Source organism: Drosophila sulfurigaster, chromosome X (assembly GCF_023558435.1).
Source record: "Drosophila sulfurigaster albostrigata strain 15112-1811.04 chromosome X, ASM2355843v2, whole genome shotgun sequence".
Taxonomy (NCBI): Eukaryota; Metazoa; Arthropoda; class Insecta; order Diptera; family Drosophilidae; genus Drosophila; species Drosophila sulfurigaster.
Genome location: NC_084885.1, coordinates 11,402,504 through 11,422,208, shown reverse-complemented (window position 1 = coordinate 11,422,208; position 19,705 = coordinate 11,402,504). Strand labels below are relative to the sequence as shown.

Below are 19,705 nucleotides of genomic sequence, written 5' to 3'. Positions count from 1 at the left end.
AACGAAAATGAAAATGAAAATGAAAATAAAGCAAACAGCCATCAAACACGTCCGAGCGAAGCTCATTTTCGATTTGTGCAACAAATGAAGTGAGAAATTATTATTATTATTATTATTTTTATTACGAATGCTGGCAACTAAAAACATTTTTGCTGGCATAAGCAAATGCTGGCATCTGATCCACTCCACTCCACTCCACTCTCTCCCCCATCATCATCATCGTCATCGGGGTTCTTCTGGCTTGGCTTTCCATTACCCGTGGGCGCATCACGTATTCACAAAGCAAACAAACTTCGGCACACGCATAAATAAACAGACAAGCGAATGCGATGCTTGATGGCTCCGTTGGATGGAATGCGAGGAAATATGAACAACAACAACAACAAAAAAAAAATATATATATGTATATATCAAAACAAAAAGCGAAGATTGAAGCGAGGAGTTGAGTAAATTTTTGGGTAAGCTCTCTTTCCCTCTTCTCTCTCCTCCTACTCGGAGTCTTTGGCTCGTCAGTCACATCATTAAAATCGAGCGATGCGAGATGCGCGATGCCCGTCGCCACCTAATTCCAATCCTTGCCGCAAGATGTGGATGTGCTGAAATGCGTGGCAAGCAGGCCAATTGCTGGGGTGGCATCCATACACACACACACACACACTCACACACACATAGACAGAGCAGACATTGTCTGTGCGCGCGCAGGAGAACAATTCTCTGGAGGCATTCATCAATATGCCAAACATGTTTTGTTATCATCAAATGGAAAATGCTTCATTTTCACGTACGACAGACAGGCTGAAGCTGAACCTGAACCTGAAGCTGACGCTGTAGTTGTTGCCCCCTCTCCGCCTTGGCTGTGGTTTCAACTTGAAGCAGACTGACAGACCTCGTGGCAAGTTGTCCGCCTCTTCAGCGCTGAGAATTTTGCAGGTGAATTTCGTCAGTTAACTTGTTGTGAAGCAGCCAGAAACCGGAAGCTCGAGCAGCGAGTCGATGGCTGGCTTCGGTGGTTAGACCGCAGAACTAATGGTGCCAAGCGCTGGCTGAGGCGCGACAACTGACAGGATGGTGGTGGCGAAGGGAAGGAGGGTAGGAGGGGAAGACGGAACACATAAATTGATTACCAAAACATTTCACGACAAATTCGGCATGTAACAACAATGACAGCGCACAACTGGCACCAACGACGCGTTGGGGGAATTTCTGTTTTGATTGGAGTTGAAGCCGGGCTGCGAATGCCGCTACCAATGCGAATGCGAATGCGAGTGGGGATTTCCCGCAGTTATCGCGCCAATCGCAATAGACAACACTTGCCGACAGCAAAATACTTACTATCACACACACACACACACACACAGTCGTATACACATTCACATTACGCGTGTTGCAATCAAAGTCGAAGCAGTCAACACAGGATGCGAGCACAATTGAGCCAAGTAACTGAGCAACATTCTATGCTAGCATGGCAAATAGTCATAGAGCATTAAGGCAACAAGCTGCAGTCTTGACTTAAATAAACACTCACATCATAACCATTTCAACAAACAGCGAAGACTCACCCAGATATATGTATCCAGATATGTATATAATATATTACTGACTAGCTGACTAAGTCTCTTATGATTTAGTTCATTTACAGGCACATCCTCTGCACTTGCAGCCAACGAACATGTTATAATAAAAATAATAACAACACATTTTCACACAACAAAAATCAACATTTAAATCTGTTGCACTGAAAAGAATTAGTTTCGAAAGACAAGAAAATGCGTCTTCAAAATTGTGCCGTAAAAATAATAGCAATTTAAAAGTAAATTCTTAAAACTAAAAATATTAGTCGGTAAAAAGCGAAATTCTCAAACTAATCCCAAAAATACTAAATTTATGTTTCAAGATTCTGTAATCCATCGAAGTTCCTATAAAGTTTCTATCCAGATTGAAGTGTTTTGCTCATAGCTCAGTTAGTCGAGGAGTCGCGAACCAAGGAGGTCTTGGGTTCATATCCTGAATGATTCCATGATATATATAAATTCGTAAGTAGAGTGAAAATCATACAAATACAATTGAATAACTGAAGACGCTTATTAAACAATCAGCAAACAAATAAATATAAAAAAGCAATAAAATAGAATGAAATATTTTATGCAATATTTTATTGATAATAAGACTTTAAAAGATTTTTTTCTGTTTTTAATAAGAACTTGAGTATTATATAAAATGTTCTTATAATCAAGATGTGTTTTCTAACATTAAGATAGACGCACTTTTCAGTCCAAAATTCTTAGCATTCTTATTTTTTCCATTTTTGTACACTTTATACTAAAAGTTTAATTACGTTTTATTAGCTGTAAAACAAAAAGATTTAAATTTCCTGCTTTTGTAAAACACACTGTTAAAATAGAAGAAAAAAATGTTTTGATATATTTTAAATTATTTATTTACTTTTCTATTGTGGTAGTTGTACACACTTAATAAAACACGAATTGCAGCTTAGCGTCTGATTTATTCTGCTGCTCGATCAAGACTGACCGCGTAGCTTAATTATGTATAATACGAATGTGAAAAGAGAGAAATGATAAAGAGAGCCAATATCGAGAGAGAGAGTTCGGATAGCCGAGAGAGCATCGAGTTAAAGTATATGTATGTATGTGTGTGTAGGCACACGTCCTACTACAACTCGGCCATCCTGCGAACCAGATCTCCTGATCTTGACTTTACAAAGAATAAAAATAAATCTTAACTAATACTTTTACTATTATTTCGTACAGTAAAACATTTTTATACATTTTTACTTATTATTTAATTCTTGCCTGATTAAATCATCGAAAAGTTTCTTCCACGTAAACATGGAAGTAGCCATTTTTCAAATCTAATTTTGTGAATGTTGCTGAGTTCACTAATTTGATAAATCTTTGTTGTTCTTAACTATTTTCTTCTAATAATTCCATAAAAGTTTTTTTTTTTCATTTAATCTATCGCCCTTAATAAATTGATCCTCTAATAGTTGTGATTTAGCATAACAATCTCGTAACAGTTGTGGTTTAGCATAACAATCTCGTAACAGTTGTGGTTTAGCAAAAATATTTCCTAACAGTTTGTTTTCATTATTCGTTCTGTTATCGTTAACAGTCTGTGCCCCTAACAATTGTTACCTAACAGTTTCTGTCCCTAACAGTTGTTGCCTAACAGTTGATGTCCCTAACAGTTGTTGCCTAACAGTTGATGTCCCTAACAGTTGTTGCCTAACAGTTGATGTCCCTAACAGTTGTTGCCCAACAATCTGTGTTCCTAACAGATGTTGCCTTGTGATGACGCGATCTTCTCCCAAATGCGTGCACATGATTTTCCGTCGAACTCTAGCGTAGCTTCCTTTCCGAGTGCGAGCGAGACCGCTGATCCACATTTTACTTCGTTTAGCTCAATTCTTCTCTTCTCCAGTACTGCCCGTTACATTTCCAGTGCTGCCCATAGCTTGACATACAGAACTGCTGACGTTGTTGTTGTCGTTGTTGCCATCGCCCAAATTCGCGACTTCTGACGCCGCACTTTGTGCAGCTGTGCACAAATCGAGTAAGTGTGTGGCGCCGTTGTTGTTTGTGTCGATCCCGTTGCTGTCGTTGTTGTTGTCTATTTCTGTTGTAGACATCTGATGTGCAGCTGCGTTGTACTGAGAATTTCGCAATTCCTCTTTGCTTAAACGTAATTCTTCTTGCGACTTTTCAATGGTGTTTAGCAAATCCTGGTGAACACCCTCTCCTCTGTCAGAATTTTCGCGAACATTTTGAGTCTGATCATGACGCTCGTTGTTGTTGTGCAATTCCTTTTCTTGGCCAAACAAAATATTGGCCAAACTTAATAAATCGTTGCTTCCTGCTGGCACTCTTTTAAACTTCTCTGGTGAAACATCGAGCCACCGTTTTATTAATTTCGCTTTTCTGCCTGTCGTGGGCAAACATAGCTCTGTTAGCCACTTTTTTAACTGGGCCGTAGCGTATTTGTCAAATGTAGACGTGTTCATAATTTTTTTTTTTTTTCTTCATGGCCGATCCCACTTCTGAATTTGTGGTAGTTGTACACACTTAATAAAACACGAATTGCAGCTTAGCGTCTGATTTATTCTGCTGCTCGATCAAGACTGACCGCGTAGCTTAATTATGTATAATACGAATGTGAAAAGAGAGAAATGATAAAGAGAGCCAATATCGAGAGAGAGAGTTCGGATAGCCGAGAGAGCATCGAGTTAAAGTATATGTATGTATGTGTGTGTAGGCACACGTCCTACTACACTATTTACTACTATTTTTCTCTCATATTAATGAATTGAATTATTATTTTAATGTATACATTATTATGTATTATTATTAATAGTTATTATATATTATTGACTTGACTTTCCCATAGAATTCATGCATAATCAAAGTAGAGAGTCTGCCGCAAAGTTTTTATTTATTTATTTCAATAAATCCAAATCCAAATTTTGCCACTGAAATTGTTGCAACTAGCTTTTCAAGCTATTAAATGGAATACGGAATATGGCCAGACATAAATTCAACTTTTCACTCAAATGTTGACCAGGATTTTTTCCAAAAGCATTCAAATTTATTTTCGATTTTAATGTTAGTGTTTAAGTTCTCAATATTGATTGAGATTGAGCTTTGGACTGATTAAATTGCTGTACTGATTCAATTACTTAATAACATAAAACTATACAAAATGAAATTAATATTATGCTACCTATAAAGCAGCTACCGAATTATAAATTAAACATTAAACGTTATACTAACAAATGGCAAATCCATACAATTAAGTTGGCCACTTTTCGTCTTTGATATTCGATAAATTTGCAAGCGCCGCAAAGTATGCAACACGTAATTTGTGCAATGTCAAACTGGGGAAGAAGTTATTTCGCTGCTATTGCTTTTGGTTTTTTTAATAGATAGCGGATATCTCACAGTTGAGCCCACTTTTAGTTCCTTTCTTATTTGTTTTATTTTACATTATAAACTGAAACTCAATATGCAATTAATATTCTAAGCCAATAAAGCAATTAAATTAAGTATACGTACATACAATTTTTTTACATATTATATTTACAAATTATATTAATTGTAATTAAATGTGTGATAAAATAAATTAGTTTGTGCAATGAAAATATTTGTATATATAATAATATTAATATTACATATTAATACACATTAACTTATCTTCAACAAGATAGTCTTCTATTGGTCTTTCTTCAAAAATATTCCTTAAGGGAGTTTTAACTCTGCCTACAAAAGTGATATGAAACTCCTCAACCCAGAGATAACAATATATTAAAACATTATTAGTTTATTCTTCATATTCATCTTAATAATTTTGGTATTTTATTCGAATTGTTGCATTGTTAACTTCATACTTAGTACCACAAGTTGTTAACATCGTATACCTCGTTGACGCTGCAGAGGAACTTGTAGCTGGGATTGACGCCCGTGGTGCACTTGCTGGCTGGGACAGAGCACGTGTTGTACATCTTGATGCCAACCACATTGGTGGCCGCATAGTTGCAGGCCAAGAGGAAAGCCTTGTAGGATTGTCCCTGCACCGAGTAAGTGGATGCAGCGCATCCCACATGGGTGTTGCGATCAGCGACCATGACGGTGAAGTGACCGATGGCGGGTCCGTTGTAGTTGGTGGGATAGGCATCGATGTATGACTGCTCGGTGTCCTTCACTTCGCTGTACCACATGTCCACGCTCTGGATTAGGCTAGCGGTCTTATTGAGAGGATCAAAGAAGCCAATCCAGGCCAGATTCTGTCCAGCCCACTGGAAGGCATCGGTGTTGCGGCAGCCGTCGTGTTTCATCTGACAGCTGCGCACATTGAGGGAGGCCAGATAAGCGAGCTCATCGTCCCATTGCATGGTGGCCATGCGGCAAGCGGGCTTCAGTTTGCTCTCGCCTCCGCCGGCGATGAAGTTGCGATGTCCATTGTGGCTGGCCAAAAGCACATTCTTGTCAGCGTCCGAGAGACTCACCAAGGCTCTGTCACTGGGACAGCTCGATCCCCAAGCCTGCCATAAAGATATGAAGCGAGAGATAAACACATGTTTTTAAGGATAATGGGAAAAGCTGAGTTATACGTACGCCATCGTTGTTGCAGCCAATGTTTTGGGTGCTTCCGCAGTTCTGCTTGCAATAGTCCGTGGCACCAAAGACGCCAGTGAGTGCAGCTGAAAGTGCCGTTAGCACAGTTACGATTGGGATGTTGCTCATGTCTGTATCAAAGCTCGAGTGTTGTCTGCTCGCCCAGCGCTCGGCGCTTTTATGTCAACTGCGTCGCTTCGCGCGGAATTTTCTTTATCTAACTTGCTATTTGTGATAAGAGGGCGTAACAATTGCTCAAATATTTACACCCAAGTACCGCACGCTCAACTCCCACTGGAGACGGCGGAGACGAGCGGCGATGATTAAAGACGTCATGGCAACAAAGAACATTGTGATAATGTAGCAAAACTAAGAATTATTCACAGCTGTTCCCTTTATTCTAGTAAACGTTCGTGGGTGTGTCATCAAAGGTACAAGCTGATTGTTACAAGAGGGATTGCTACAAGACTGAATGAAGGAACATTGACTGATCGAACACTGACTGCTAGAAGACTGACCTCTACAACACGGACATAAAGAACACTGACTGCTACACGATTGTCTCCTACATAACTGACTGCAACAATACTGACTGGTTTAACTCCGACTGATTGAAAACCGACTGCAACAAGACTGACTGACAGAACAGCAGTTTAACTGCTGCAAGACTGACTGCTACAACGCTAACCGCTATAAAACTGTCTGATATAAGACTGACTGTTATAAGACTGAATGCTACAACATAAAAAGCGAACAGCTGGATGTAAAAGTAAGCAGACACACACTCACTACAACACACATAGTTGTAATCACATTCACATTACGCGTGTTGCAATCAAAGTCGAAGAAGTCAACACAGGATGCGAGCACAATTGAGCCAAGTGCAATATGATAACTATACAACAATTTATGCGAACTTGGCAAATAGTCATAGATCATTAAGGCAACGAGCTGCAGTCTTGACTTAAATAAACACACACATCATAACCATTTCAACAAACAATGAAGACTCACCCAGATATATGTATCCTAATATACATTACTTACTAACTGTCTAAGTCTCTCATAACAAGATGTTAGTAAATTTATAAACATAGCTTTTCTTACTCTTGAACGGAAAAGAATATATGGCCAGACATAACTTCATTCAACGGTTAATTCTAATTCAAATTTACTTTAGATTTTTATATTAATCTTATATTCAACAAAACATAGTAATCTTCTTTTTCTTTCTATGAGATGTTTCCAAATTTAAGTTTTTTTTTTTTTCAAAATTTTCCCTAGGAGAGTTTTCACTTAGCCTTAAAAATTAAAATTTAACAGCCTTAGGAAACTCCTTATTTATCATAATATTTTTTTTTTTTGCGTTTTATTCGGTTCGTTGCATTGTTAACTTCATACTTAGTACCACAAGTTGTTAACATCGTATACCTCGTTGACACTGCAGAGGAACTTGTAGCTGGGATTGACGCCCGTGGTGCACTTGCTGGCTGGGACAGAGCACGAGTTGTACATCTTGAAGCCAAGAACATTGGTGGACGCATAGTTGCAGGCTAAGAGCAACTCCTTGGAGGATTTCCCCTGCACCGAGTAAGTGGATGCAGCGCATCCCACATGAGTGTTGCGATCGGCGACCATGGAGGTGAAATGGCCGATGTAGGGTCCTTTGTAGTTGGAAGGATAGGCATCGATGTATGACTGCTTAGTGTACTTCACTTCACTGTACCACATGTCCACGCTCTGGATGAGGTGTGCCGTCTTATTGAGAGGATCAATGATGCCCCCCCTGTAAAGATTCTGTCCAGCCCGCTGGAAGGCGTCGGTGTTGCGGCAGCCATCGTGTCTTATCCGACAGCTGCGCACATTGAGGGAGGCCAGATAAGCAAGCTCATCGTCCCATTGCATGGTGGCCATGCGGCAGGCGGGCTTCAGTTTGCTCTCGCCTCCGGCGGCGATGAAGCTGCGATATCCATTGTGGCTGGCTAAAAGCACATTCTTGTCAGCGTCCGAGAGACTAACCAAGGCTCTGTCACTGGGACAGCTCGATCCCCAAGCCTGTCATAAAGATAGGAAGCGAGAGATAAACACATGTTTATTAAGAGAATTGGAGAATGGGAAAGTTGAGTCATACGCACGCCATCGTTGTTGCAGCCAATGTGTTTTTTGCCATGGCATTCCTGCTTGCAATAGTCCGTGGCACCAAAGACGCCAGTGAGTGCAGCTGAAAGTGCCGTTAGCACAGTCACGATTGGGAAGTTGGTCATGTCTGTAACAAAGCTCGATTGTTGTCTGCTAGCCCAGCGATCGGCACTTTTATGTCAACTGCGTCGGTTCGCGCGGAATTTTCTTTATCCAATTTGCGATACAATTGCTTAAAAATTTACACCCAAGTACCGGAAGCTCAACTCCCACTGGAGACGGCAGAGACGAGCGGCGATAATTAAAGACGTCATGGCAACAAAGAACATTATGATAATGTGGCAAAACTGAGACTTATTCACAGCTATTCCCTTACTTTTAGTTTACGTGGATGTGTCATCAAATGTACAAGCTGATTGTTACAAGAGGGATTTCTACAAGACTGAATGATGGAGCATTGACTGATGGAACACTAATTGCTATAAGATAGAACAGTGAATGATAAAAGTTTAACTGCTACAAGACTGAATCATACAAGACTGACCGATGGAACATTAAATGATAAGAGTCTGAGTGCTACAACACTGTCTGATAGAACACTTACTGCTAGAAGATTGTCTGCTACAAGACTGACTGCTACAACACTAACCGTTATAAAACTTACTGCTATAAGACTGACTGTTAGAAGACTGACTGCTATAAGACTGAATGCTACAACATAAAAGGCGAACAACTCGATGTAAAAGTAAACAGAAGAGCAAAAGAGCGAATAAAATATAGTAACGCGTGTAGATGCCTTATTTACATGAATTTGAAAGTAGAAGGAAGTAGAATTTATACACTTACAAAGTGAAGACTCGCTGCTGTAATACTTAATGTTCTATCATAATAAGAAAGCAACTAGCAAATAAAAAGTGCAAAATAGGATCCACAATTTAATTACTTGTTACAAAACATGCAATTGAGGAAGTGATCGCTATAACACTGACCACTAAAAAACTCCAAGTGAGCAATTACATTTGTCAATAAAGTAATTAATATCAAGAACGAAAGAGACTTACGCCTGCACGTGCCTTGACCGTATTTGTTTGGCCAGCTCAAATAGTTAACAAAAGAAAATGCAACACAAATAAATTGATAAATACAATATGCAAAGCTGACTGCTACAACACTAATTGCTCCAATACTGACTGCTACAAAACACTGCAATTGGAAGCAAACAGAACGTTAGAGTGCAGCATGCACACTTTCTGTCATTATTTGTTTTAGCCAGCGCAAATGTTTACCAAATGGAAATGCAAAGCACACAGCAACCGTAAATTATACAAAACATATTTATATTGTATAAAGCAAACAATTTAAATGTGCCAAATGGAAGTAAAGAGCAATGAAATTGGCTAACTTTTTCTACTTTTTAATGTCTCCTTTTCTCTCTGTGTGTTCAACTATCTCACTGTCCATTCCTCCACGCACCTGTCTGCTTATCAGTGTCTGCTCTGCTCAGTCGAGAAGTCTGCCCGGAAATCTATCTGTCTATCAGTTTACCATTTTGTTGATCATAAATCTTTCAGTCAGTCGGTCAACTAAGTCTTAGAATTCAATTAAACAAGTGTCACATCTCTTGTATACATCAGGATTTTTATTGTTTTAGATGTCTCCTAGTAGGTGAAGACTTCGGCCACCTTGCAGAGACCAGGATAGTTGACATTGGTGCCCGTGGTGCAGCCGGCAGCTGTGGTGCCCGCCACATAGACGGCATTGCCGACAATGTTTGTGGTGGCATAATTGCAGGCCAGCAGAAAGTTGTTCATGCCGCTGGTCACATATCTGGCAGCTGCGCAGCCGAGAGCAACATTATTCTGTCGCGCCATTACGGTAAAGTGTCCAATTTCACTAAAAGAATGGAAAGGAAACGAAGTGATTACTTGTGATTATTAATTCAATTAAAGTTGCTGCTTCTTACGGTCCAGTCCAGTCGGAGGGATACTTCGCAATGACACTCTTGTTGGCATCCAGTCTTTCGTTCCACCACATGGTCACCGACGATGTAAGGAGCGCGGCATTCGTCTGGCTGGAAGAGGCACCCGAATACGAAATGAAGGCCAAGTTCTGTCCGCTCATTTTGTACTTCGGTGTGTTGTGGCATGCGTCGTGCTTCATCTGGCATTGCTTCACATTGAGTGCGGCAAGCGTTGCCAGCTGTGGACTCCAGCGCATCGTTGCCATTCTCTTGGCCGTATCGTATCTGGGCAGGTTTCCGAGAGCAATATTGTTGCGTCGCACATTGTGCAGCTTCACCAAATGTTGGCGCATCGTCAAGTTCATGGCGATGAGGTACGGCGCTGGGCTCGTGGGGCAATTTGTTGACCACGTCTGCGTTAATTAAATAAGTTTCGCTTTCGCACTTTTCAAAAACTATTTGCATTCACATACCCCATTGTTGTTGCAGCCAATGTTTGTGGAAGTGCCACAAAGCGTTGCATTGCAATAGTCGACCGCTCCGTGGACTTGAGCCAAGGTCAGGCTGATGGCGAGAAGTGTCAAACTGAAGCGCAGCATTTCGAAATTCGGCAGCCAAATAACTGTAACATTATAGTCAAATCTCTTGGCTTTTATAGTCGCGAAATTTACCAAAAGAAATAAACGTGGCATACAGAATCAAATACTGATATTTGTATATTAAATACAAATATAAAAAGTTAGATAAATAACGGAACAATCCAAAAAAAAATGCCTCCAACTGTGTTTGCAACTCGTGCGTGGTGGACCAGCTGCATTAGAAAAGAGTCTTGTTTAACTAGCTCTAAGCCTCTATAAGAAACTAATTCACTATGTTTTTAAAGAAGATTTGGCTGAGCTTGTTTAATATTTGCTAAACCTATTGTTTCGGTAGGTAAACTTGTCATCCTATTTTTAAAGTCTGCTATAACAAAATGCGAAAATTTTCCACTCAATTTATGAAAGAGAAAGAAATCACTATTAATTAGAAATTTTGTTTCTTTTATTTTAATATATTTTACATCCAATAAATTTCAATGCAAATAATCAACACAACACTTGTTATCACTTTAAGCCATTCCAGGTGTATAAACAATTTCAAGTGTCTTCCGCTGTTCGCTGACAGAAGTTTGTCGATTATAATTTATGTGAGCCATGATAATGTTCGCAGTCTCTGAATACTGCGCTCGCTAATTTATTGAACAGAATTCAGAGAACAGAAAGAATAATTCCGTAGCCATGCAAGAATTGGAATATTTTATTATATTTTATGACAACTAGGGGATCACCAATGAGCTGTGGCAGTGAATGGAAACTGAAATCAACGACTATATTTGTGTCAAACATATATTTACGATCGCGTATACGTCAAGTGGTACGCAATATCTTGTGGTTGTTTACCTCAAAACTCTCCACAACTAGCAACAGAGCAAATAGAAACCAAAACAATAACAAAGTTATGACAACAATAATATTGTTTATTTGCAAGTCAGAATAAATATGATACTAGATATTGTTTTGAGCATTACTAAATGAAATGACAAAAATAAAGTGTTTAATTGTTTTGAGCATCACTAAATGAAATGACAAAAATAAAAGAGTTTATTGTGAAATTAGGAGAATACTTTGATACAACCTGAAATCATGAAACAGAGTTCGTTTTCATTTCTTTGTTGTTATCGGCCATAAAAACAGCAAATACAAATTCTTGTGTAATACTTCCTGCTAGCTGATAAATATAATGTAACCACTTCATTTCAACGAGTAAGAGAGCTCGACTATGAGATACTCCCTACCCATTTTCATTTCTGTTAATTTTTAATCATTCTTTTGCTATGTTTTGCATTGATTCTCTTTCTGGTTCTGCTTACTATATACTATATAGGTAATTAGTTATTTATCGTGTGTATTATAAGTATATAATATTATATAAGTAAATCTGTGGTCTGTTTTTTCATCTTTTTGTTTTGTTTCTAGTTATTTATGTCATTTAGTTTGCTTCGCTAGCTTCAACGATCTTCCTCTTCTCCATCTCCATCTTGTTAAATTGTACACAGAAAATATGGTTTATTTGTTCATATACATATGTTCTATAATCTTTGCTTTCCTTTTCTTGTTACGGTTGTTCTTTATTCATTGTTTTATCTGTTTAGTTTTGCTTTTGTATTTGTTGAACGATTTCTTTCAAGGGGCATCACAAGACAGTGTAGAGATAGAAATATATCTATGCAATTGCCTTTCAGTTGCTAATAATTATGAATCATTATGGGATTACCCACTCCCTGTGGATGGTTTCACTTGAAACAAATCAGAAATGTTTGTTTTAGGCTATCATTCAATAAGGAAAACCTTTGCGTGTGAAAATTCTAAGAAAACAAAAAAAACAAAACAAAAAAATGAAAAACAAAACAAACTAAACAATATAAAAATTGTGGACAAAATATAATATATAGAATACAGAAGGATATCTCAATCATAATATTAAGGTACATACGGTCAGTATGAAATGAATACAAACGATAAATTGATGAGCTAAAATGTTAGTAAAAGTACAAAGGCTTTGTGACGCCATCTATTGTTTGTTGGTACATTGACAATTCGAATTGTCGCAGCCCCAAAGAATGCTACAAAAAATATTTGCTGCTGTTATATTGTTATATTGTTACATATTAGAAAAATTATCCTAACTCGGCCATATCCTTGCGCATTTTGAGTGGACCTGATAAATTCATGATTCATGTAATCGAAATCTATCGATTGACTTCAAAAGAAAATGTTCGATATTTTGAAGCGAACTAAATAAGAAATTCTTAAAAATCGTTGAGTGCCAATTGGTAGTCCTTGTTCCCTTGATAACAAAAGGGTATGTCCTTGCCAGATCCTTAATGATTTTTTAGAGTTATAGAGAAAAAACGAATGTCCACTTAACAGTTATTACATAGACAGTAACAACATTTAACAACGGTCTTAGCATTTAACAGCGCTCCTAAACAGCTGCACTTAACAGACCGGCTTAACATAAGCTGCGCAAGCGCGAAACTTTAATTTTTAAATTTATATTGCTATCGCTTGTTTTATGATTCTGATCACCTGGTGCTCAGCAAATTTCACATAGGCCAAATTGGCTTTTTGGACAGGGACAAATTTAACAGGACTGTTTAACAGCAGAACGTAATACTTACCTTGTCAAGAACTGATATTATTCTTTACCTTTTAAGAAATAATATATGATTTGCTTAATTTTCAGTTTTTGTTTCTTACCGTCACGAGCGCCTAAAAACTGGCATATTAGCTGGGAAAGTACCAGGCGAACAGAAATCAGCAGCAAGCAGAAGTGGCAACTAAAGTTCTTTAAAGCTCTAAGAACTCTCTCTACTTCTCTCTCTCTCTTAAACTGCTCAGATCATATTCTCGCTCTTAGGATCCACAAACTAGAGCACAACCAATTGACCAATGGCAGCGAGGCACATTTGAGTGCACTTATAGAGAAATCCACTTGCTACTCTATTATGTTCGCCTGGTATTTCAGTTGCTCCACGTGGTATTTTACCAGTTGTACCTTTCTAACTGCGATAAAACAATGGATTATTCATTGAACAGTCTTTTAGCAGATTTGAATTTTTGTCGGTTATTTTCAAATTTGAAAGTGGCAATAAAATAAAAAAAATTATTGCATACTTTGAGGGTGCAACTACGGTCTTTTTTCGAAAACAAGCTATATCTCGTCCATATCCTGTCAGATTTTCAAAGGACGTATACGGCTAGGATTGCAAGGACCTCTTCTATCCGTTGGCATCAAAAATTATGAGATTATCTAAGGATCCAAGAATTGTAATTTTTTGATCCAAGGTCCAAATGATAACTCAAGAACTACAAGAATAATTGGAATGTCCTTTGACATGTTATTAGGCCTCATTAATATGCATCGATTCACTTATTGCTTGCCAGGATATACAAGGACATTTTCATGTTATAGCCTATTTTCTGTATACAATTTATTTTGAATCCTGTAAAGATTTTCGTCCTTTTGAGTATTTAAATCAGTTTGTATTTATTAGCATTATCCTTGTGACAAAGGACATCCTGATCGTCCTTCAAACCACCGAAATATGGCAAAATACAAAAATAATACAAACAATATTTTTGAATTTTTAACGGATTTCTGTTTTTTTTTGTCGGTTACATTCAAATTTTAAATTTGAAATAGGCGCCCAAATGAATGTGCCACTAATTTAGTAGATGACTTTCTTTAGTTCTGGTTGCTGCTGATTTATGTTCTCCTAGTATTTCGTTTGCTAGCCGGGCAGTTCTTGCCATCATCGATTGCTGTACTTGGCCTCTTGAAGCAGCCTCAAGCGCTGAAAAAGTAACCAATAAGCAGATGAAATACCAGGCGATCATGAATCAGCAGCAAGCAGAAATACAGCAAGTCACTTGCATATTTGGAGACCACAACTTTCGCTCCTGAAAGTATACTACAATAAATTTAATATTTTTGCAGTTTTAAATACTCATTGCCAACGAAACATAGATGGCGCTACTAAGCAGTTGGTGATTTAACTATAAATTCTAATTGAAACTATATAGCTAGCGCTTGTCTTGGATCGATTTGTCTTTATAAAAGTAGTCCTTGCGATAATGGACATTTCAATCATCCGAAATACAGTAGACTTTTGAAATTTTTGTTTGTATATTGGTAGCCTACTTGCTTACAATAAGTACACAATAATAATGAATGCAATTTAATCTATTAAAATATCGTATTATTTTACAAGTATAATTTGGAAAATAAATAGGATTTTGATTGTTTCCGATGGTGTTCTTCAAAAACAGTTGATGTGCTTTGCTAACGCGTGAAGCTAGCGTCTTTCGACTTTTGCTTTGTGCTCGTCATTCGTGGATCTGCTTCCGTCGTCTCTACCCTCAGCCACCTGCTGCTGTAAACATGTAAACATAACCCAACTTTGCATGTGCCATGTAGCTTGCAATGTATATACGACACAGATACATGGCAAAGACTGTAGCAAGCGTAGGCAAAGCAGCTTTAATACGCATACTATTTTCAATTCTTTAGAATCAAAGTCATTGCTGTCAAGCTACTTAAATTAATAAACTTGTATACATTAATCCGGCAGTGGGTGGGGATATGACTATGGGAGTCTCACCATGTAGCCCATATTGTACATGGGTCGGCCGTGTATACATGGCAACCATTCAAGCCTACATGGCAAGCGCAAACTGGTTCTCGGCAAAGGCGGTCAGCGGGGCATTAAAAGTAAAAAAGACTCGTGCTTTAGTGACCTATCACGATAATGGAGCCTTAATTCAAATAAAATTCGCATTTATTTGTACATAATATTTTATTCATTTGTTATTGTAATTATCAATTAAAAATCTATTCATATCTCTTTCCTATTTACAGTGGACGCAACAGCTATAACAACTGCAACGGCGGGATATCGACAATGGGATCGGGTCCCAGATGCTATGGTTCAATCTTGCGTGTTTTCAAACTCCCGACATCAATGCCAGCAATGCGATTCTTTAGCATACTACTCTGTGAGGAGATGGCTTTAGGCGAGCTGATCAACTGCACCTCCAACTGGTTGCCATTGTTGTTGTCTGCCCCATTGGCGCCGCTTGGACTGCCTGCTGATCCGTTCTGCAAACGACGCTTTAGCATGAAACGACGTGCTGTGGTAGTTTCAGGCAACACAGACGTTGTGGTCGTGTTTGTGGTCACAGTGGCTGCAGTTGACGACCGTGTCGCAGCCTTTGCTGTTTGCAACTCTTCATACGTGGGATCCACTTCCATCTCCGTATTACCGCTATCATCCAGCTGTCATTACAAATGAAATGTTATTAGTTTTTATTCGTTATATTTACTCTTTAGTTTACTCACCGCATCGCTTACGTAGTCTTCGTCGTCGTGTCCCTCTTCCTCCTCGAATTCGGCGCTTTCGGACTCCTCGGGATACTCGACCAGCTGCCCATTAAGTGTTGGAAACTCAATCACTGGCAATATCAGACGCTGATTGCTGTTACTCTCGTCCATGAGTTGCTGTATTAGATGAGCAATATCCTCACGCTTCTTGGTCACAGTCAGATAATCGAACCAGTTGGTCAGCTGCTTGATAGGCAGCCGATAATCCTTAATGGGTTCCTTAAAGAACTGCTGCACATACTGCAGCAGATAAAGACCACAGTCGGTAAAGTTATTTTGCTGTGGCACCTTGACACAATGGCCCGGCATGTTGTCCTTGCTGAAAATATGCTTCTGCGCATCCGGCTTCTTCACCTTGTACTCGCACGTGAGATAATCGCGCAGCGTTGCCACCACTCGACTACGTGAGGCACCCGCCAACGAGTCAAATATCAGTATCAATGGCTGCTTCACAGCCGGCACATCGTCATTGGTGACGCGGTTGGGTGAATTGGAGCTCTCGCTATCCTCAGATGCCATATCACTTTCGTCGCCTTCCGCTTCGTCGCGTTCGCTTTCATCGTCGGCAATGTTGCAAATGTCGATGGGCATCGTTGGCAATGTGACGGAGTCGCGTTTCGTTTGCGATGTGTTAGTTGTGTTGCTAATCTGCATCGGCACTTTCTTGCCACGGTGTCGCTTCAGCTGCTGAGCCTCTACCGGCTGATTAGTATCATAGGTAACGGGTCCTTTAAGGCATGGGAAACAGATGATGGCTAGGAACCAATGCGATTGCTCATTGATTGGGACAATGATGAAGTCCTTATCGAAGATATCCACCAGTTTTGTCCACTTCTGCACACGCGCATGACGCCTTTGGGCCGGTGTCAGCTTCACGTCCATGGAACGCGTCAGCGTTGTGAGTCGTTTGTAAAAGAAGGTGCTAAAAATGTGTGTTCTATCGCGCAGCCTTTCAGGAATGAGCGTATTGCGCAGCCAGAGCAGATAGAAATCAATGATGATGTCATTCAAATACGATTCCCTGGTGAGGCACATATAATCCTCCATGCGTATGCACAATCCACCCGTTCCTTTGGGGGGATACATCAGCAGACTGATTTGTTCATCCGGACGCAGTTGTCTTGGCGGCATTTGTTTCGACTTCTCCAGTTCCTTGCGATCCAAGTCGGCGATGCGTTCAAAGATTTCGGCTGCATCGCTTGTGGAGATCTCATCCACAAAGTTAAACATGGCCTTGATGGTTTCGCGTGCCGAGAAATTAATGCTGTCAAACACCAATAGCAAACGACGCTCATGCAAACTGCCATTGGCCTTGAAAGGGAATTCTAAAGAATAAAATCAATATTTTTATGGAACGGAAATCGAAGGAAGACTATTGGCGAACTTACGTTCGTTGGCCGCATCGTCAGGCAGCTGCAGCTGCGTCTTAACGTACTGTGCGCAACGCTTCAGCATGTAGAGTGTGATCAGCGGCTGAGCCTGCTCCGAGCTGGCAAAATGAGCAATCACTTTGATGACTTCGCGCTTATAAATATGGAGCACAAACTTGGTATCCTTTTCGGGCAGAATGCCCGCTATGCGCACGCCCTTCGACGTGAATTTTACCTTGAGGACCAACTCATTATTAGCATATATATTATATATATATATAATGGTGTTATTTCACTTACCGGCTCGGTGACTTCAAAGCGATATGGAAACAGACGCAGACACTTGCAACTCAATTCTGTGGTGAATGCTTCGCCCTGGGCTGTATCCGCTTGATCTGTGACATCGCCGCGCACAAAATCTGCAAGCCAAAAAATGTGTAGAATGCATTTTTAATTGTGTTCTATGCATGTGGTTGTCACATTTATTTCGTCTAATTTTTTGCTTGTATTGCCTGCCTCACCGTCGGTGTCCATAATGCTTTGCGTGTAGGCACTCAACACATGCAGCAAATGTCGAATTATTAATTATTTAATTGCAGTTTTTGTTCAAATTCATTACACTCATTAAATTCGTGTGTATTTGTGTGTTGACTGCGATGTGCGCTTCTTCTTTCTTTTTTGTCGTCACACTCGCATACAGTAAAAATGGCGTGGTACCGCAGCGCCATCTGTAGTCGTAACTACAAGCACGCAGCATTGCCAACAGCAACGATAAATAGTGTGCATAGCAATACAGGGATGCAAACACAAATATTCATAAACGAATGAAGAATGTGTGCATGAAGATTATGATGGTACTTCTTATGATATATATACATATATATGTATTTTAATGTACATATTTAAATTTATGTAAATAAAACATAAGCATAACATGAAAATATCGCTGTTTAGTTTTGAAGCTACTCTAACTTCAACAATAAATAAACATGTACATAAAAAGTTAATTTCTTTGTATTATTACTGACCTTTGTATAGCGCCTCCTCGTTCACATCGAGCAGCATTGGATCGCAGGCATTATTGCCATTACTATTGTTCACAGCGCTGCCATCATCCTATTCAGCTTCATCCTCACTGCTCAGCAGCAACACGGTTTCCACTTCGGCTACTTGACGTCCACTACGCGTCATTCTGCCCCTAATGGCGGCCATGCCCCTGCCGAGCATGTTACCTGTGCACGGCGTAAAGGTGGCGCTTCCTCCGGCGGCAGCTGCTGCTGCTGAGTTTTGCCACGAAATGGCGAGCGTACCAATTGGGCGGTAGTTGCCACCAATTATGGTTGCTGCACCGCTTGATGTTGCTGTTGCAGAGGCGTCTTTTGCATCTGCACTTGCTGAAAGACCACGTTATTCGTTTGCTGTGGCACAACACACGTCTGCAGCAAGTTTGTGCGGTTTGTGCTTGCAGCTGCAACTGTTGCTGCTGCTGTTGTTTCACGTTATGCAGCACGTGCTGCTGCTGTTGTTGCTGCTCCTGCGGCCATGTTGTGCACACCAAGTGATTGTTGTATGAATGTATGTTGATGCCTTGCTGTGGCTGTGGCACTTTTATCAATACCGGATGTCCAGTTAGCTGTTAAACTATTCAGCATCTGCTGTTGAAGAGAGAGCAAAAGTAACAGATTAGTTAGAGTATAAATGAAATTTAACATTCTATTGTGCAAGTTTTACTTGTCAATAATAAGAATACCTCCTAGATTGTAAAACATAAAAGTTCTCTAGAGTTGAACTGTGAATAGCACACTGAAATGAAAATATAGCACTACACCGTCAATGCTAGCAATAAGTTACATCAAAGCAACAATAAAGCCCTCGCCCAATAACAATATGGAGGGACAGATTAAAACAAGAAAGAAATTGCACGTTATTTTTAACACTAATTCTGAAGACAGTAGTGTAGAAATATGAAAAACAAAATCACAACATAATTGTAATTATATGACAAGCACGAAACAAAACCTCGTCAACAAATTACTAGTTTTTCAATTGGCAAATTGTTATGCTTTAAAAGCGATGTCATCTTTGTGATATGAAATTTGTATTACTTAGCTTATTGATTAAAAAAACCT

The 19,705-nt window shown here is 39.4% G+C and overlaps 4 protein-coding genes across 5 annotated transcripts; all 4 read right to left on the bottom strand.

Annotated features, from left to right (window-relative positions):
• Window positions 1-5,312: 5,312 nt before the first annotated feature.
• Window positions 5,313-6,286, bottom strand: LOC133848680 (antigen 5 like allergen Cul n 1-like). Its single transcript, XM_062284336.1, has 2 exons — window positions 6,126-6,286; window positions 5,313-6,052 (listed from the first exon to the last, which is right to left on the bottom strand). Exons 1-2 carry the CDS (start codon window positions 6,252-6,254, stop codon window positions 5,399-5,401), a joined length of 783 nt encoding a protein of 260 aa, XP_062140320.1. The 5' UTR covers window positions 6,255-6,286; the 3' UTR covers window positions 5,313-5,398.
• A 1,177-nt stretch (window positions 6,287-7,463) lies between these two features.
• Window positions 7,464-8,427, bottom strand: LOC133849025 (antigen 5 like allergen Cul n 1-like). The gene is made up of 2 exons (XM_062284837.1): window positions 8,261-8,427; window positions 7,464-8,180 (listed from the first exon to the last, which is right to left on the bottom strand). Exons 1-2 carry the CDS (start codon window positions 8,387-8,389, stop codon window positions 7,527-7,529), a joined length of 783 nt encoding a protein of 260 aa, XP_062140821.1. The 5' UTR covers window positions 8,390-8,427; the 3' UTR covers window positions 7,464-7,526.
• A 1,458-nt stretch (window positions 8,428-9,885) lies between these two features.
• Window positions 9,886-11,207, bottom strand: LOC133849165 (antigen 5 like allergen Cul n 1-like). The gene is made up of 3 exons (XM_062285072.1): window positions 10,698-11,207; window positions 10,228-10,637; window positions 9,886-10,157 (listed from the first exon to the last, which is right to left on the bottom strand). Exons 1-3 carry the CDS (start codon window positions 10,914-10,916, stop codon window positions 9,923-9,925), a joined length of 864 nt encoding a protein of 287 aa, XP_062141056.1. The 5' UTR covers window positions 10,917-11,207; the 3' UTR covers window positions 9,886-9,922.
• A 4,396-nt stretch (window positions 11,208-15,603) lies between these two features.
• LOC133847263 (sentrin-specific protease 6-like) lies at window positions 15,604-18,742 on the bottom strand. 2 transcript variants are annotated; one of them, XM_062282184.1, is made up of 5 exons: window positions 18,605-18,742; window positions 17,877-17,995; window positions 17,595-17,811; window positions 16,165-17,531; window positions 15,604-16,101 (listed from the first exon to the last, which is right to left on the bottom strand). In XM_062282184.1, exons 1-5 carry the CDS (start codon window positions 18,639-18,641, stop codon window positions 15,748-15,750), a joined length of 2,094 nt encoding a protein of 697 aa, XP_062138168.1. In that variant the 5' UTR covers window positions 18,642-18,742; the 3' UTR covers window positions 15,604-15,747. The 2 variants fall into 2 exon arrangements, with proteins under 2 accessions (XP_062138168.1, XP_062138169.1); XM_062282185.1 differs by lacking the exon at window positions 18,605-18,742 and adding an exon at window positions 18,098-18,254.
• Window positions 18,743-19,705: the final 963 nt, after the last annotated feature.

Bases quoted from the DNA above. Each gene is read 5' to 3' on its own strand.
- LOC133848680 (XM_062284336.1), bottom strand. From the start codon at position 6,254: ATGAGCAACATCCCAATCGTAACTGTGCTAACGGCACTTTCAGCTGCA. The intron at 6,053-6,125 runs GTACGTATAACT...TCTTTATGGCAG, and splicing joins TTGGCTGCAACAACGATGGC to GCTTGGGGATCGAGCTGTCC.
- LOC133849025 (XM_062284837.1), bottom strand. From the start codon at position 8,389: ATGACCAACTTCCCAATCGTGACTGTGCTAACGGCACTTTCAGCTGCA. The intron at 8,181-8,260 runs GTGCGTATGACT...TCTTTATGACAG, and splicing joins TTGGCTGCAACAACGATGGC to GCTTGGGGATCGAGCTGTCC.
- LOC133847263 (XM_062282184.1), bottom strand. From the start codon at position 18,641: ATGCTGCTCGATGTGAACGAGGAGGCGCTATACAAAG. The intron at 17,996-18,604 runs GTCAGTAATAAT...TTTGGCTTGCAG, and splicing joins CGAGGAGGCGCTATACAAAG to ATTTTGTGCGCGGCGATGTC. The intron at 17,532-17,594 runs GTAAGTTCGCCA...TTTATTCTTTAG, and splicing joins TGACGATGCGGCCAACGAAC to AATTCCCTTTCAAGGCCAAT.
- LOC133849165 (XM_062285072.1), bottom strand. From the start codon at position 10,916: ATGCCACGTTTATTTCTTTTGGTAAATTTCGCGACTATAAAAGCCAAG. The intron at 10,638-10,697 runs GTATGTGAATGC...TAATTAACGCAG, and splicing joins TTGGCTGCAACAACAATGGG to ACGTGGTCAACAAATTGCCC. The intron at 10,158-10,227 runs GTAAGAAGCAGC...CCATTCTTTTAG, and splicing joins CCCTCCGACTGGACTGGACC to TGAAATTGGACACTTTACCG.